Source organism: Mixophyes fleayi, chromosome 12 (genome assembly GCF_038048845.1).
Source record: "Mixophyes fleayi isolate aMixFle1 chromosome 12, aMixFle1.hap1, whole genome shotgun sequence".
In the NCBI taxonomy this organism is placed as follows: domain Eukaryota; kingdom Metazoa; phylum Chordata; class Amphibia; order Anura; family Limnodynastidae; genus Mixophyes; species Mixophyes fleayi.
Window position 1 is genome coordinate 25041549 of NC_134413.1, and position 19727 is coordinate 25061275.

General features: G+C 39.4%; 1 protein-coding gene across 2 annotated transcripts in view; it reads right to left on the bottom strand.

Annotated features, from left to right (window-relative positions):
* SLC25A21 (solute carrier family 25 member 21) overlaps positions 1-19727 on the bottom strand; it is a 306693-nt gene that overhangs the window by 66426 nt on the left and 220540 nt on the right. The window contains exons 1-2 of one of the 2 annotated variants that reach the window (XM_075193077.1): positions 11107-11230; positions 5712-5778 (exon numbers count right to left, since the gene is read on the bottom strand). In XM_075193077.1, the coding sequence (XP_075049178.1) occupies positions 5712-5778; positions 11107-11138 (99 nt within the window). In that variant the 5' untranslated portion in view covers positions 11139-11230. Of the gene's footprint in view, positions 1-5711; positions 5779-11106; positions 11231-19727 lie in introns of those variants that run through there. The other variant, XM_075193076.1, reaches the window with a different exon arrangement.

A 19727-nucleotide genomic window follows, 5' to 3' on the forward strand; every position in this document is an offset into this window, starting at 1 on the left:
GCAACCAAGCTGCTATATGTTTTTATAAGTTGTTGTAACATGGTAAATAAATAATAGTAAATATTAGCTGGTAATACACAATTGATTTGAAAAACCCCCAAAAACAATTGTGACGACGCATCCTAAATGGCACGGGAATCCATCATTTGAGTTTCAAGTACACCCATTCCTATAATCCAACAGATTTCCTACTTTATTTTAGGGATGGTGCTGAGGCTGATTTGTATCGCCCTGGAAGCCACGGGAGGGAATCCACGTGATCATCTTCCATCCTTACAGTGGTTTTAGCTATTGAGTTATCATACAACCCAGAATGGCTGAATTTGCATTTGGACATCTAGCCAATAAGTGGTGTATTCTACATACCACAATTAAAGTGAATCCAGTTTATTAGCTAATGTGGTAAAAAGGTATCAGAGTATCAAGAGCAAACAGATAGCAGTGTCAGGAACTCAGGATTGCACCTGGATAGCAGAGTGTTAGAAGCATAAAGTAAAGTGTGAAGAACTCAGGACAGCACAAAGTTAGTAAACAGTCAGAAACTTGCACTTGGGTAGAAGAGAGTCAGAAACTCAGGATTGCACTTGGGTAGAAGAGAGTCAGAAACTCAGGATTGCACTTGGGTAGTACAGAGTCAGAAACTTAGGATTGCACTTGGGTAGTAGAGAGTCAGAAACTCAGGATTGCACTTGGGTAGCAGAGAGTCAGAAACTCAGGATTGCACTTGGGTAGCAGAGAGTCAGAAACTCAGGATTGCACTTGGTTAGCAGAGTTTCAAGAGCATATTAATATCAAAGTGCCAGAAACTCACAAAATTGCACATGGACAGCAGGATGTAAGGAACTCATGATCACACACTGCTAGCAGGGAATCAGGAACTTGGGATTCTACAGTGGTAACAGGATGTCAGAAATGCAGCGTAGCCTACTAGGAATAGGGTGCCAGGAACTCGGGTATACACACTGGAAACAGGGTGCCAAGAACGCAGGTTTGCAGGATCAGGACCAAACCACAGAAACTGTAACTGTGAGTCAGCATAACATCACCAATGATCGGGCCATTATTGTAGCAAGATAAAAAAAATTAAAGGCCAAGTAACAAGTGCAGTTTGTTAACTGCAGGAGAATGCAGCAAGACTTAACTGTAGTCCAAGATACAGAAGCACCTCTGGTTGGAGTATGAAATTACAAGGACAAAGTCCACACTCAGCAGGGACATGAGCTTCAAACCCTTACACTAATATAACTCCAGAAATTAAAGTCTGCATCTTTAAGGCTAAATGTACCTAGAAGCCTGTACATTTCAAAAACATAAATTCAGCCACAGTAATCATAAACGGTAAACTACATCACCCGCCTTCCACACCCAAAAATAAAAAAAAACAAATTGTAAATCATCAGGAACATTTTTAATGATACAGCCTGTTTTGACAAGCCTCCAATACATAATATTATAATGTAGCATGACAAAAAGTGCTCTACACCAAAATTTTGCTTTACTAGTTTTGCCATTTTTAGAATAAAATTATATAGATGACCAGGTCTGTATGCAGTGGCAGAATTAATGGGCATGTTACACAGAATTTACTGTCTGCAATATATAGCAATAAACATAAATATAAATGATATCTACATTAGCCTATACAAAATATTGCAAACCTGATATTTTACAGGAAAAAAAATCAACAGATAAAGGGCCTGATTAATTAAGGAAAGTTAAGCAAAAAATTGAGTAAGTTTTCTTACTCAAATTTTCTGGACCAAACCATGTTGCAATGCAAGGGGTGCAAATAATACCCCTTTCATACAGCAGCCTCGACCCGGCAACCCGGGTCAATGCTGCACTATGAATGACTCCAGGGGGTAAATGTATGAAGCTTCGGGTTTTTCAACACCCGCGAGTTCGGTGTCTTCAGCGCTTAAATTTAAAGCGGCGCTGCCTTGTAAAGGGAAACTTCCCTTTACAAGGCAGCGCCGCTTTAAATTTAAGCGCTGAAGACGCCGAACTCGCGGGTGTTGAAGAACCCGGAGCTTCATACATTTACCCCCAGGTCTAATTCCCAGGTCGGCTGACCCGGGAATTAGACCCGGGTCTTTGGGTGGGGTAATTCCCGGGTCCGACCTGGGTCGCCCGCACTATGAATGGTGAGACCCGGGTTTTTCTACCCGGGTTTCATCAGACATAAATGTTAAAAGTTTGAAAAAAACAACAAAACAAAAACATCACAAAAGGAGCCAATCAGAGCTCCTCTTGTGATGTTGCCATGGAGACCCGGGTAGACCCTCTGCCGCCCCGGCAATATTCCTGGTTCATATACCCCGGATACTGCCGGGGCGACAGTATGAAAGCGGTATAAGTTTATTATTTTGCACATAAGGAAAATACTGTGTTTTTTTGATGTAGCACACAAATATTTGATAGCTTATTTGTACACTGAAATTCAAAGTTGATCTAGGACATGCCCTACCCCAACTATAAATCTGCCATCACATTTTAAATTTAACTCCCCCTCTAATGCAACATGGCTTTGCCTTAACTTTCCTTAATGAATCAGGCCTATAGTGTTCACAAATACAATAAGAATTTTACATCAATATAATAGCAGTTGAATTCATTACCAGGGGCATACTGGCCATAAACCTTAGCCAGGACCTTAGCAGGACTTTTTTTTTAACAGAGTGTAAGTCGGGACTCTGTCGTTGGCCTCATGGGACATCCTGGTGGCCGCTTGATCTTGCTTTTTTTTCCCCTCCATATATTTTTTAATTTATTCATCCGGTGGTGGGTGGGGGTGTGGTTTGAGTTTTATAGTGATTCACTGATGATAGATAAAGTGCTAGGAACTGTTTTTTTTATTGTTATTAAGAAAAAGCATGGGCTCCACCTTAATCTCTCCTCTTGTAAAAGGAATGCAGCCTATTGCTACAGTGCATAACCCCCTGTCTCCTCTCTGGTGGCCCCTTCCTCTAATATGCTGTGGCAGGATCCCACTTTCTAACGCCGGGCTGTGCATCAGCAACAAGGAGAAAAAGAATCGTATCAGCAACAGGTGAGTGGGTTGGAAGGTGGAAAGTGTATAATTAAAGGAATTTACTATTGTGATTAAGAGAGTTAGTAATGATGATTGGGGTTGATTATGAGGGTGAAGGAGAATTTGACCACTCAACTAAGAGTCAGTGGTCACTAGGTTGCTCTGTATTGTATGGCAGTGGCAAGAATATTCTCTGCATGTATTGTATGGCGGACACTTGGTTGCTCACTGCATTATATGATGGTCACAACAATGCTCTCTGTATTGCATGGTGGTTACTAGAATGCTCACTCTACTGTATGGCAGTCACGAGAATGATCTGCATTTTATGGTGGTCACAAGAATGCTCACTGCATTTTCACAAGACATTCTCCACTTTGTATGATGATCATTAGATGCTCTCTGCAACATATGGACATCAGTAGGATGAGGTCTGTATTGCATGGCGGCCAAAAGGATGCTCTCTGTATTGTGCATCGGTAACTAGGATGCAGTTTGTATTATATATGTATCACTAATACTGGCAAAGTTATAATGCAAAGTAGTTAATTGCTAACACTGGGAAACTACTGGATTAAGCAACACCACTCAGGTAACCAATGCATGTACTCCACCCACAGGTGTACTGATTCTGTCTACTTCTGTTTGGTCCCCCTACAAATGCATTGCCTTGCCTACTTCATCATCATCAACATTTATTTATATAGCACCAGCAAATTCCGTAGTGTTTTCCCATTGGGACTTGTGTTAGCTCCGACTTCTGCGACAGGCTCCACCTGCTGTTGCTGTGACTCCGCTTACCACTGCATATTGCATTGGTTTTGCCTACTATGTATGTGGCTTGGGCCAACTGGATGCTTCTATCTTGGCCCTGCCTACAGCTGAATTCATCCAGCCTCCATGAGGCCACTTTCAGAATTTTTTCCAGGGCAACTACCAGCTTTGATCATTACTATTCCATGGCTGGATAGGATGATTCTGTAACAAAGACTGTATGTTGTTTGGTGGATGTCCTTCTTGAATAGTGTAAATTAATTAAGGCAAAGAAGGTTGCACCAAGGATGTGCGAGTTTTAATTGACATGTTTATGAAGTGAAGTTTGCAAGAGGTTGCTCTATGTAAGGGAAAGCATTGAATAAATTCATCCTTACTTGATGTCTGTATTCTGATGGAACTTTTTAGAGATGGATACAGAACATTTAAGTACAAATATATGGTCAATATCTGCAGTTGTGGATGGTGTTGACAATCTATCACCTATTTTTAGTATAAGAACGCTCACATTCTGTTAAAGTCTGTTTGGTATGGTTTATATCCCTTTTGCAGTAACTAAGAAATACAGTTTTTCTGCTATATTTTCTTGTTCATTCCCTGAACTGCAGTCAACATTAGTGGTAGTCCTGTATTAAGTAAAAACCTTTTATTTAATTAGGTTTAATTTTTAACACAAATATGATCTGTGTGCAGATGTAATTACATACAAAAAGAAAAGGTAAAAAAATTGCTCTTTGCTCCATTGGAATGGCAAATCTTCTTTACCTGGTGTGATGAGTGGTTTCTACAACGCAACCTGATTATGATATCTTACACAGTGTTCTTGTTGGATCATAAATGAGCTGCAAGTCCGGCACATGCTCAGACGAAGCTTCCGCTTTTCTGAGAGCAGAGTGGAGGCCTAGGGGGAAGGGGGGGGGAATGTTAGACTGTGTGGGGGGGGGGGGCGGGGGCGGCTGGCCCAATGGCGGCTGCTCCTTCTGCAGTTCCACCAGTGCATGGAGTGATTAGACTTAAAATGTTGAGTAAAAAGCACCAGTATGACACCACCCTAAACATGTACCCCAGAATAGCAGAGTAGAGGAATGTTTAAAACGTCACAGGGTGGCAAGAAGTAACCAGCCATAGTCTGCTTGTATCGAAAACCATTACTCTGCTACACCTGTGATCTCTGGAGATACAGGGTTAATAGCAAATATTGTTATTAGAGACAAAACGTTGGAGGTTGTAGACAATTTTCCAATTCTTCTTGTGCAGAGTTCAGAACTGCCAAAAGTACTGATTTGCTTCCCATGGTAATTTCAACGTTATGTAAATAGCGCAGGTAAAGCAAAGCTTTGCATGACATGTAAATAGAGAATTTGTTTTACAGAACAGGAGACGATTTTCTAGTTTACTATTCATTTAACAAACGTCTCTGATGATTTCGGTCACAGGTCAAGTCCCCAGTTAGCTGACTAGCTCCAGAACTAGAAGTTTTTAACTCTTTCTTCAAAAATAAAATACATAAATATTTTATGGGATGTGTACAGTAATTTTATTAGTTTAAATAATCTTTGTAAGAAAAATCATAATGACAGCATACTCCAGTGAGTGAGAGTAAAAATACTGATATGCATAATATAGTTCTAGTATTCAACTAATCAGTGCACAATACTGCCGAACGGTGACACAGTGGTTAAAATTGGTACTTCACAGAACTGCAAAAACAGCTTCAATTCCAGGTCCCCATCTTTGTGGGGTTCTCTTCGTGTTTGCATGGGTTTCCTCCAACATTGTAAAAACATACTGACATACAGATGTTAGTATGTGTGCGTTTGTGTGGTAGAGAATTTAGACAGCTGCAGAGACTGATGTGGATAATTAAATGTTGGCGCTATATAGATAAAACGTAATAATAACATACCTTTACTGCTCGTTTTGGGGTCTCTGCGAGGATAGGAGGAAGTATTCCCTTGTAGAAGCCAAGCAAGCTATAAATAGATAGACACAAATGAATACACATAGAGTGACTATCCAAATGTTTCGGTTTTTTAAAGTCTGTTACTACTTCAAAAATATTCAATAAAATTTATCATTCTGACCCAATTGTCATTTCCAATAAAACCAAGTCTACGGGCTGCGTATGCAATCCATTTGTTAAATTGTTACTGTAATGGTAATAATGACATCAATCTAATTGTGAAGGATAGTTGGGCTGTGAGAGTGATGTCTCAAATGATAGTAAGGATCTATTGGAGAGCATGAAAAAAAACCATTTACATTGTTCAAGAAAACTGTTCGAACAGAGACGAAGAAAAGGGCTAAAGGATTTTTTGCATAGGGTTGTAAAAGGGACAGAGGTTTGCAGAGGAGAAAGGGTTTAAGGGTATGCTAATGATGCCAGATGAGTTTATTAGAAAGGAAGAATTAGGAAAAGTGACATATTATGTGTTTAGTGTGTATGACATGTGCAGGTAGCACATAAGTCACGTGTGTGAAACCAGTTTGGATGTCATTGTATGCATGCAGTGTAAATAGCATGATGTGCAACCCAGAACAAGTGATATGTCTGGAAGGTGCAGCGTTCATATAACACCTGGATTGCACTGTGTGCAACAAGTGTGGATAGCAGGGTTGCATTCCTGTAAGTGGTATTTGAGAATGGAAGGGCATGCACTGATGTGAGTGAGTTCTCTGTACAGCGCTGCAGAATTAGTGGCGCTATATAAATAGCCGATGATGATGATGCATGCTGCGTGGATAGACTACACCGGTGGTATGGAATGCATCCAATAAGAATAAAATCAGTGAGTGGCATGCTGTGGCACATCATGTGTGATATGGTGTACATGCAGTGTGGGTTGTATGAGTGAATGGTATTCCATGGGCATTTCACTGAGTAAACAAGGCATGATGCACTGTAGTCATACACCTTGCATGACTGGTCATAGCTCTACATTTATATGAGCATGGACTATAATAATTATATTGTATTTACAATACTTTAAAAACTGCACATAGAACAAGCATCAATAAGTAGGTGAACAATTCAAACAAACGAATAAAAAGAATATTCTTCATGGACAGATCTTTATAAGTTTAAACTGTTGCTGAAAAAAAATGAACCATTTAGAAAAGTCAGTTTTTTGTCTCTTTAGTAAATTGCCTCAAACAAAGCTACTCTTCCCAGTTCTGACGTTTGCATTTCACTATATCAATATTTTGACGAGAGCGAATATGATAATAGTAACTGACTTCAAGTGGCACGATATCATAAAAACCGGTATTGTATAGTGGAAAATATAGCACAATGTTGTTATTCTTATTATACATTTCCTTATTTCCATGATGTCACTGGTTAATTAGAATAATGATTAACTATATACAATTGCTACAGATGGTGATGCTATCTCCATCTGCTAGTAAGATCCCATACTTAGAGGTAACTGACTGGATGCATATAGGCTCAGGATAAAAAAAAAAATCTAGATCTAACTTTAGCCTGTAAAGGCTGGGAAATGCTCAGCTTTGTTATCCAATATATTCTTCAAGCTTCTTCTGAATTTATTGACAGCCCAGCATTGATTGACAATGTGCTTCTCAGACCATTGAGTATGACGTTTAGTAGGTAACATATCATTTAATGATTGCTATGGCATTTTAAGCAGTCCCAGACAATGTTTTAGACCAGGGGTGTTCAAACTCAGTTCATGTTTTCAGGATTTCTTTAATAATACACAAGCGAGATGAGATGTACAATGCAATTTTATGAGTGGTCAAAACTTTGGAACATTGGAGGACTCCCTAAGCTTCCCTGTAACGTCCTATACATTCAATGATATCTGCTAGAAGTTAGATGTTTGGAAAGTCTTTGTCACCATGGCACTGGGTTGATCTAGAAACTACTGAGGCCAATAGTAATATACTGAAGCCCACCCTACACTACATTGATAAAGTCTCATACGATATCCATCTACCATGATCTGGTCACTTCCAAAAAACATTACAGCACACCAAGTACACGTATATACTGTATACATTAAATTTATCCATAGCAGATTGCTGCATAAATAAACTAAAATACAGCAAAGTCATGTGGGTGGTTATATCTATAGTTACATAATAATGCATTGTGAAGTATTCGGTACCTTTTCTACTCACACTCTCCCTGTCAGTGCAACTAAAAATTTTCCTTGCTTTAGAACACAGTAAGTGTAATTTATAAACCCTAAATAAAGCAAACCCAAACTACTTCTACTACTATATGCACAATTGTGCCTCCTTGTCCAATAGTTTTGTGGATAGACTTTGTGACGATTATGTAGTATATCGAATGACTGATTGTTATTTTCTGTTGAATTCCTGTATGACAATGTATATTGCATGTAACCTTGTAATGTAATCTCAACGTGTGCTTTGCTAGATGACATGAGTTTGAACCTATGCAAGTCTTTTAAAACTAGCGAGATAGATAAGAATCTTGGAGGAGTTTGAAGCCCAAAGTTGTAAACCATATAGCCACTCAAGCAGAGCAGAGGTGACAGATTCTCTGAGGTGCCCAAACATATATCTTAGTGATAGATAATTTACTTTAGAAAGCTTGTGTCATTTTGGGAATCTGACTTAATTGAAAATGTAATTCCTAAGGTGGGGGTGAAGAGCCTGTAAGAAGGGTTTAAAACCTTCTGCCTTAGACAAGAACATGTGCATTTTCATGAGGGGGTCTATAAAGACTGAAATGTCCCATATTTTTCAATTGTGTTCCCTCACTCACCAGAGGGTAAATGTATCAAGCTGAGAGTTTTGCAGCGGGTTTGAAAAACCAATCAGATTCTAGCTATCATTCTACAAAATGATAGCTAGAATCTGATTGGTTGCTATAGGCAACATGTCCACTTTTCAAACCCGCCGGAAAACTCTCAGCTTGATACATTTACCACCAGGGGGTAAATGTATCATAGTCCGTTTTTTTCAACTCGCCGGAAACCGGTGAGTTGACAGCTAAAATTTAAAGCGGCGCTGGCTTGTAAAGCCAAACTTGCCTGTACAAGCCAGCGCCGCTTTAAATTTTAGCTGTCAACTCGCCGATTTCCGGCGAGTTGAAAAAACCGGACTATGATACATTTACCCCCAGGTCTTAACTAGTAAGTAGTGACTCTGGGCCTGATTCATTAAGGAAAGTTAAGTAAAAAAAAATGAGTAATTAGTCTCCTGGACGAAATCATGTTACAATGCAAGGGGTGCATTAGTTTTCTATTTTGAAGCTGAGTTAAATATTGTCTGTTTTTTTATGTAGCACACAAATATCAACTTTAAATTTCAGTGTACAAATAAGCAATCAAGTATTTGCATATGTACCCTTTACCCCCAAACTATGCAGTCACTTATAAAACTGGGTTTACATGCACAATAGTAGGAATGTGGGGTCACAAAATAGCATTGCTCTGCAAATGAACGTGTATTCTTTCTCTGTTATTCTGTAATACTTCTTCTGCAGCCTGCTCCTTTATACACACCAAACCCTAATTGGTAATATGGTTATTGTGGCATTTGCCAGGGGGCCTGTTGTGTCAGAGGTTATAAAGGTATTAACACAGCATGATGCATGCACAAGAAGCACCTCTACCCCACCCCAGGGACCCCATCTTCCCCTGTGACCCCTTACCTTGTTTGGAGGCTTCGCCTCTCAGTCTGGGAGTGTGGAGTTAGGCTGTGACATCATATGATATCATAACCCAACACGGACGTGGAGGAGCAGTAGAGGACAGCCAGGGAAGAAGCTACCGGCTGCTGCCCTTCCATGTCAGGGCTGGCGCTCAGTGTTAAGGCGCGGCAGGGTGAATAAAAACACTTAATGAGTGATATTATATCACTTGTTCAAAGTTTCAGGCACCCACAAACCATGCCAGGTTTGCCTAGTGTTTATACAAACGTGTGTTAATATTTCAGCAGTGTGTATCTAAAATTACTTGTAAGGTGTAAATATTGTACTGTATCATCTGTGCATTGCAAGCACAAATAGTTTTTGTTAGTATAATTCAAACTAGCTGACAGTGGTAGATGAAAACGTTATAGGAGCAGGCATTGCCCTTTGGATTATTAATATATATCATTACAAAAGTAGACTATTTCCTTAAGGCTGTTATTAAACTATTAGTCTGCACCGAGAGGTCATAATTTTGGTCTGGGATACCAGAAGTTTTAATAGAAGAAAATCCAGTTTCAGTCCAATGAAAATGGCTGACATCATATCAATGTATAAAGCGAAGGCGCTGCCATGGCTGACGGAAGGAGGAGATTCAATACAATGATGTAGATAGAAGGTTTGGACTGTGGCAGGCAATTTGGGAGCAGCAGCCTTAAGACACCACTGTGTGGTGTAAAATGTTGTGTCTGTGTATATTCTTCTCTAATGTTTATGTGCATGTGGGGCTATATATTGATGGACTCTGAAATTATATAGCATGCTAGTTATTTGATGATTACAATCCTTTCTATAATGCTAACATACTACGCAGTGCTGTAAAAACATACAGGGCCTGATTCATTGAGGCACGCATCAGCCAATTTTGTCCGTATCATATGCAAAATTGTGCATTCTCAGAACCGGGACATACGCCAGTGAACGCAGCCATAGTCACTGCATCTACATACACAAAGGACACTTTCTACAACCTACGATTTCTGGGAGTGAACGGGGTGGGGATCGGACATTTGCCCGTATTCAATGTACAGTAAGAGAGTGCGAAACGCGAGTGCACGCAGCCGCTTCAGAATCAAGTTTGGGCATCTCAAAGATACTTCTGCCGTATCTCTTGCTCCAGTTACAGGGCTAGTGTAAGTCCTGATTACTAGTGATGACAGTCATGTATGCATGCTAGAACGTGTTTGCAATCAGGAGCAACTGTAAACATTTCTTTTATGTTCAGTTGACATTAAAATAATCATAATAAAAGTATTTCATGGGGTGAACAAAATATTAAGAAAAATATTTATTTTGTTTTTAACTGTTATGTTATTAATGCCTACATTATTAACAGGTGACATTCATGTTATAGTTTTTTTTCCTCTGTGCTTTCTTTTGTGAATGTATATTCCACATAGGCATTGAACGTATCCTGCAGTGTTTTGTACAGTAGAGCAGATCAAACCTACACCCGTAGTCATCAGCGCACGTATCTTCAGATCCGTTCCTAGCTGAATTTGGGAGTACGCAGAGTCCATTTACTTGCGTTGTTAAACAAACACATGTTGTGCTCAGAACGCGTGCACTGATGAACCAAGCCCAGAATGTTTATGCATTCACATCAATTCCTCACCAAATTAGCTCACACAGGGCCATCTTTTCCATTGGGCACGATGGGCAGCTGCCCGGGGGCCCCACGGGCAAGGGGGCCCCATAGGCACAGCTCTTAATGAGAATAAATAATCCTGCAAAAGAAAAAAAACCTGCAAAAAAACCCTACAAGGGTCACTGAGCAAGTACATCTATCTATCTCTATCTCTATATATCTATATCTGTATACATCTATATATCTATATCTAGGGGCCCCGGTGCACTGCTTTGCCCGGGGGCCCATAATGTTGTTAAGATGGCCCTGAGCTCACAGTCTAAATTTACCAGACATACACAGGGGTCAATGAACCTATCAGTATGCTTCTGTACTGTGGGTGGAAACTGGGGCACGGGTATAACATACAAACTTCATGCAGATAATCCAGGGCTCCAACACTGTGGAGCAGCAATGCTAACCACTTTGTCATCTATGGATATATAGCAATATCTAGTGTATAATGTGACTAGTATGGTTTCTACGCCAGTGCTGATTTTTAGACCCAGTCCAGCTTTAATCCAAACCACAACTCCTATGTAGATAATTTATTATCTTTTATATATTATCTATTCACTCTTTGACAACATGACTCTATTTTGCTCTTTGGGAGTTCAACAGCGACAGAGCAAGACGATGACTGTTGTTCTACGCTGGACAACATTTGAATGTTCACTGTATCAATACAAAATAAAAGAATAGGTCTACATAGACAACTGCAAATTCAGAAACGTGGTTGTGGCTTTCAGTGCCACTTGTTTCTCCTTACCTCTAGTACAAAATGCACATGCACAATTTAAAAGAGCAAAACACATCAGGGGGTAAATTTATCAAGCTGCGAGTTTGCAACTCCAGCGATTTTCTCAGGAGAGTTGAAACTCGCCCGATGTATGAAGCTGAGTTTTCATACAAAATCGCCAGAGTTCTGCTTCTGTCAAAATCGCTACTTGCAAAATCGCCAGAGATCAAATTCACCACTGTTTGCCACTGCAGCTATACAAGTCTACAATGTATGAAGCTGCGAGTTAGCAAACTCAGGAGAGTTTGCTTCTAAACACGCCAGATACAACACGCTGCTTGATAGCAGCGTGTTGTATCAACACATCACTGTTACACTGCCCTGGCAGTGTTAAAAAGTTAAAGAACAGATAAAAGTTTAAAAAAAAAAAACGTGAGGTCCCCCCGCTATTTATGCTTAACCCTAGTGCTGCCTGACTAGTGCTGGTCCCGTGAAAATCGGGGAAAAATTTTGCGTGGGGTCCCCCCGGTTTTCACTTTACCAGCACTAGGCAAACCAGCCAGGGTTGGCGACACTATAGCAGGGGGACGCGCGGCAGGGGTCCCCCTGCCATAATGACTAACCAACCCTAGACTGTTCAGCGCTGGACTGGATTCCCTAGGGAGTAGGGTCCGCTGAAAAAAACGAGCGGGCCCCCCCTAGAAAGAACCAGCCCAGTGCTGATAGCACTAGGGCTCTTCCTACTACCCCTGGGCTGAGGGTAGTAGGGTAATACGGCGCTAAATGGTTAAAAAAACAAACTGACACCAATTTTGTTTGTGGAACTACAAGTCCCAGCCAGCCAGGTTGCCAAAAACAGTGTGGCCATGCTGGTGCTTGTATAACTACAAGCACCAGCATACCCACGGCAGCCAGGGCATGTTGGCACTTGGAGAACCACAAATGGAGGTACAAATGGCTGGGACTGGTGCAAGCCGGCAAGATGGATGTACAAATAATAAGGGACATTGGATCAAGAAAGAAGACATCATCGGTAAGTAATTGGTTTTTTTTATTTTTAATAAATAGTTGTGGTTTAAAAGAGGGTGGTTAGTGTCTTTATTGTGGGTTTTATTATTTTTAATAAATATGTGTGGTTTGTATGGGGGTGTTGTTGTTTTGTTAACTTTTTTCTTTGTGGAACTACAGGGCCCAGCAAGCCAGGAATGTCAGGGCATGTTGGCACTTGTGGTTCTCCAAGTGCCAACATGCCCTGGCTGCCGTGGGTATGCTGGTGCTTGTAGTTATACAAGCACCAGCATGGCCACACTGTTTTTGGCAACCTGGCTGGCTGGGACCTCACGCTTTTTTTTTTTTAAACTTTTATCTGTTTTTTAACTTTTTAACAGCTGCCGGAGCTCTGGCAGCTGTATGACAGGTCAGTGTAACAGTGATGTGTTTACAACTCACTGTTACAACACAGGAGAGTTTGCCAAACACAGGAGAGATAGCTAATCTCGGGAGTGTTTACATCGCCCAAAATCGCCAGAGATGACCAGCGATTTTGAACATCAGTGTCAAAATCGCAGCTTGATACATTTCCAGTTTTTTTTAAAAAAATCGCGGGTAAACACCCACGATTTGCCGCGATTTCACATGCTGGCAAACTCGCAGTTTGATACACCCCAGGTGACAAAATAAACTTCCAGTAACATGAGCACACAATCTAATTTGCTACATTCTCATTGCTGGTATCAAATAAATTTATAAATATTTGGCTATTCTGCATTTTTTTTTAACGATTTTGAGTCACTGTATTTACAATATCTCTATTCATATTGTTTCTTTTTAAAATAAATTTACATTTTCCACCCTTGTGCATTCCATAATATGTTTTCTATGTATAGCATGGTAATGAGACCAGTCTATATGGACTCCCTTACATAAAATAAATAACGATGTGGGAGGCAACTGAAAATAAAGGAAAATTACTAGATGAACAAAGCGCTCTTCTACCACTGCCGCTGATGTGTCACAGCTCCTAATAGAGAAGCATCCGGTATTATAAAGTGAAATCACTGACTTAGCCGCACCTTCCTGGCCCCACTTTGTGTCTATTTGGGCCTGACAACTAAATGTATGATTTTTTTTCCTTTATTTTCTTAAAAGCATCTCTGTTCCCCATTTGATACAGGGAGAGTGTGCAGAATGCGGGCCTGCAAGAATAGTAGGTGTAACCTGAACTAATACAAACAGCAGAAGCCAAATGGCAGAGACCCATTAGAGATGGGATCTGAGAAAAGACGGGCATCAGAGCATTACAGAACACACACACACACACCTGGGAAGAGGACCCTTCTCAGTCACCACGGCCCCCACATTTATCAGTCATGAGCGAGGCCACACAGAAATAAATGGCTCTTACCCACACAGCTGTGCACTGCCGTCTCAGACCATCTCCACATTCCCTTCCCAGATATCGGTGTTTTGTTGTGTCTATTCACACTATATCTACTTCTATATCATGTTTTTGGAAAATAAAAAGAATGGCAAATTTGGCACATTTTTTGTTGCCGGAAACTCAATGGATTATGAAACAGTGAAGACTGTAAACAATGCAATAACTCTTCTTACAATTTAAGGTAGTGCTATTCTCGTAGCTATTTACTTAGAAAAGGGACCACCCAGCACTTATAAATCACCAACCAAAAAATGAAAAGCATTAGGCACAATGGGACCAAACACACAATATCCAAGAAATAATCCTATAATGGAAATAGCAATAACAATTCAATATGGGAAATAGGTAGTAAAAAAGGGAAGTTTAATGAGCATTATAAATGCTCAAAAATTAACCACTAAAGTAAAATAATAATGAAATAAAATTAAATAATATTCTCACATCATAGTGTGTTAAGACACCTTTAGGCTCCTAATGCAGATGACTTTAGTGCGCAATGTTTCATGTATTTGTTTAATGTTATTTAGGATTACAATTATTCAAATGCTCAATTTTGCTGGCAACATTGGCCAATTGGATTAATATCACAGCAAGTGTAGCTCCAACCCTAGCATAACCAAAAAACAATTATAGGCTCCTACCTCTCAAATAAGTCAAAAGTTCATTTATAAGTCCTTAAGAATTTATTTTATTCTTTTGAAAGAATTTCTTCTTAGTTCCTACAAATATTGACTTCAGAAAAAGTGTAATTTATAATACAAACAAATAATTCTTGGTGTTCTTGTTAGAAGCATTGCACCCAAAGCGACTTAATGCGGATTTTAAGCTCAAGTTGTTTTACAATAATATATTGGAAATCCCAAATCAGGGTTGGTTCCATTAATTCTAACTAATGCTGCTTAATGTATTCTTTACTAAGATACAGATACATATACATGATTTCCATCTTAAGATATAATTACAAGGTACTATCATATAAATATCCTACAGTGAGATTATAATTGTGAACAGAAATGGTCTCGTATTAATTTGCTGCTTATAGATTTACAATGGTGTGATTTTGATCTGACTTGATCAATTGAGAAAAAGATAAAAATATATTTTTATCTGATGTGTCAATGTAATAGGTATTTGGCATCAACATATGTAAATTTGGCATCAACATATGGTCTTTGGATGTTGGTATTTCTATAGACAGCAAGACTACATGGTAGAGCTTAGTGCAGATAATCTACGTCGCCCGTGGTTCTATGTTAACTGATTTATTGTCCTTAAGCGGTGCTATGGCAACAGGGTTTATGGAGAATGCCTAAGTGGATCTAGAGCGCGATGACGTACCTGGAAAAGTTACTCCTCCTTGTAATACAAGTAATACTAAATACATTTCAGATACAAAATTCATTAAGTGCAATAAAAGAGATCATCTTTGTATTTATGTCTATGTTGATGGTCATTTTTAATTACTTCCAATGTGTTTGTGAAAGATGTACTGTCCAATGTAATTGTACAGCGTAAGTATAAAAAGGAAGTTCTGCCTAAAACCCCCACCATTTAGATAAAGGCTTTTAGTGTCAATGGTGTAAAAGACTCCAGTCTTCATATCAGGATACGTTCGGACGATTCTCTACAGATTGTTCATGGGACTTTCCATCTGATCATTTTCTCAGTATGATGATAGGAGACAAACAACACTCCTGGGGGTAACTTTTTAAATGTTTTAAAATGTAAATGTTATTGTTTGTATATGTAAATGTAAGTGCATTCAGAAATAAATGCATTAGATGTTTCCTTTCCTTATCTGCTCTCGTCGGTATAGGAATTGGTTTAAGAGAACTATCAAAAAATATATGAACCCGATAGAGTTTTCAGCATACTTGCCAACTTTTGAACTCTCCCCAACGAATCATCAAGGCCCCTGCCCCGCACACTTCACTAGAAAGTGGGTAGGATACAGGGCTGCAGCCTGCTGTCCCGAGAGAGGCACCCGGAATTCGGGAGTCTCGCGGACATTCCAGGAAAGTGGGCAAATATGGTTTTCGGGAAAATGATTGAATTCCTGTGTTCCATGAGAGAAAGTATGAAAAGCGAATATTTTAATTAAAGGCATTGTTTGTTCTTGGAAGTTGCAAGAGTAATGGAGTTAAATAAATTAAAATTTGTATCTAAAATTGTACTTCACTATATACATTTTGCCTTTTGTTTTTTTAGAGAATAATTTTTCCAGTGAAGATATAAGGAACCATCTGTGTTAGTTGTAAGTGTGCTGTGTGGTTGCATGATTGCTTTTATGACACAGCACAAATCAGGAGTACGCATGCATTGGTGTTTCATCAGCATGAGTTGTATTTGGTGATACATTGGTGTGGTTGGTTCACTGAAGCATTATCACTAAGAATTATTTGTTTGGAATATATACTACACCGTTTCCGAGGGAAATATTCGTAAGAGTTAAGTCAAAAATTCTAAAGTGTTAGAATTATTTGTTAAGCTGATGACATGCCACTCTATAAGTCACTGCTGGTGATGATATTTGTGTATTCTGCTGAAATAGCAGTGCTCTGGATTTCCGGATTCCTCTTTAGAAATCATCAGATGTGAATTGAAATGTCATATGATTTAATCTGTAACGTTGTTTCACCTATCAGCTGCCATCTATAGTGGGAATTTTCCCTCCTGTAAAGGAAGTGTCTAAATAATATGCAAAAAACACACAGGGAAGAATTTTCATAGAATATGAAAAATACAAGCGTAGCTTTACCAAACATAAAGACATTTTGACAATACATAACTCTCAACAGCCCTGGCTAGCGCTGTAGAATCCTGATTCTAGGAGACTATCCCACCTTTCTGACAGTCACAACTTTTGTCCCAGCTGCCAAGACTGATGGGAAGTGTGCCCATCACCACTCTGCACTACAAACGGGTGCCCCACGCACTTTCCTGTGACGTGCATAGCAGTTTTAGGGGGTAAGGGATCACTCAGCGCTTCCGAAGCACTAGTCACCACCCATTAAAACACATGTCCCAATCCCAAAGAGCTAAACGTTGGGAGATATGTTAATATATATAAAAGCTTGAGTATCACTTAACTAAATCATCGTTTGATTAAATCTGTCTAGAATGCTGTTTGCAGACATCAACCTGGGAGATGGAAAATCAGGGATACTGTTGCAGACATATCAGACCAGTGTACAACGCAGAGCCCATTCTAGTTAGCTAGATAGAATAGAAAGGGGATTCTAGTACCTCTTTACAATATAAAAAGCATTGTAGTGACCACTACATCATCTAATAACAAAGAGAATCATTCTAAAAACTGAATAATGCCCTCACAATTATTATTTTATGTATTAAGACTTTATTGATAAATCTATATTTTTCTAACAAACAACTATAAATAGCACATAAATATGATTGGTTAATGCCTAGCCTGCAGAAGTTCCTGTATTTAATTATGCTCAAAAGCAAAAGTAAACAAACTTTGTCCAATCAGTTGAAAAAAATGAAACAAAGCAACTTAAACGAGTCCACATATAATAACATGTCTATCTAATTCATGTCTAATAAATAATTCTTCAAATTCTTCAATGTTGCCATGACTGCAATTGTTCTAATTATACTTTTAAGTAATAATTCCACATGACTGCATTAATTTATGCTCAGAAGAAACATGCATACACAGTCAAAGTACAGCCTCTTTCAAACCTGTGTATTTGCATATCAGGACATAATTAACAATTATCTAGGCCTCACCAAGTCCTAAAATTTGTTAAGTGTAAACTCACAACAAATAAAACAATTTTACTTTGTCATACTCAAAACTTTAGGACTTGGTGAGGCCATTGTGCTACTTTGCTGATTTGCAGAGATCCTCTGCTGAAGTCTGCATCTTATGTATCCAAGAAGTTGTCGCTGGATACATTGTGGAATGTGCCTCTGACCAGATCTATTGTATATAAATTTTCCTCCTTTTCATTAGCTGGCTCTGGATACAGAGCCAGAAGTACAATTATTGGTTCACATGAAATTTGGAATCTACTTTAGGCAAGAATGCAGGATTTGTTTGCAGTACCCCGGTATCTAAGTGTGTGTTCAGAAACGGTTCTTTGCACCACATAGGGGCACATTTATCATTTATCGGACAAAACAAGAAATACTTATCAATCCTTATTGCATGGATAAGGATTGATGTATTTCTCAAATTTATTAAAAATGGAACACAGAAACAGCAGTTCCGAAAAACTGCTGTTTCTGTGATAAAAAAAACCCATACTCACCACTGCCTCTTCGGTCGCGCTGGCTCCGGATCTCCTCCTCTTCGGCTTACTTTATCTTCTTCATGCTACTGCGCATGTGCTGACCGGAGAACTTGAGGCTGTGACAGGGAGGGATCACAAGATCACTCCCTGCGCATGCGCTGTCCAGCTCTGCTCTCCGGAGCAGAGCTGGGCATACCGAAGAGCACAAGTTTTACAAGTAATTCCTATGATGTATGCCAGCCTCAGCTGGCGTACATTAACACAACAAGTTCCCGAAAAAAATATTTTTTCGGGACTTGTTAGATTGCGGCCAGGAGCAGTCACCATTCTGTTGAATGGTGACTGCTCGCAAAAACGATCAGGAGTGCAAAGCAGCAGATATCAATGATATCTGCTGCGATGCACCTTTAATAAATTTGCGGAGAGCACATCCTGGCCTAATTTACACGGTAAGTGCACGATAGTGCACTACCGTGCTTTCTTAAATATACCCCAAAGTCTGAAGTTCTCTCACTCTTCTAGTAGATGTGGTGGCTATCAAGAATATTACTTTGAGTGTGAGCCATTTCAGTGATATTTTCTGTAGGAGTCCAAAGGTTTTCAATATTAGAGCCTCCAAAACAAGATTGAGATCCCATGGCACCACAAAAGATTTTATCCAAGCACAAATTATTTTTGCTGCTTGAAAGAATCTCTTGATTACATTCTCTGATATTAATCGTGTATCTAGAAATACACTCAGTGCCGATACCTGTACTTTCAATGTCATAAGGGTAAAAGTTTTCTGCAAACTTTCCTGAACAAAGTCCAGTATCTGAGGTATGCTAACATTCAGTGCATAGGTTAACTTGGACTGGCGCCAATATATAAATGTTTTCCAAACTGTATAGTATGCTATGGAAGAATTCTTTTTTTTTCCTGTATTAGTACTGGAATTACTTTGTCAGAGATACCTTTACTCTTAAACAGTGGCCGCTCAATCTCCACATCATGAAAGAAATTCTCTGGAGTTGAGTGAAAAACTGTCCCCTAAAGGAGAAGGTCTTGTCGAGGTGGCAGAGGCCATGGTTGTTCCAAGAACCTCTTTCATGATACTATGAAGTATGTGAGGCTGAAAAGGAATAATAACTATTACTCCATCTCTCTTTACTTTCTTCGGTGTACCTGAAGG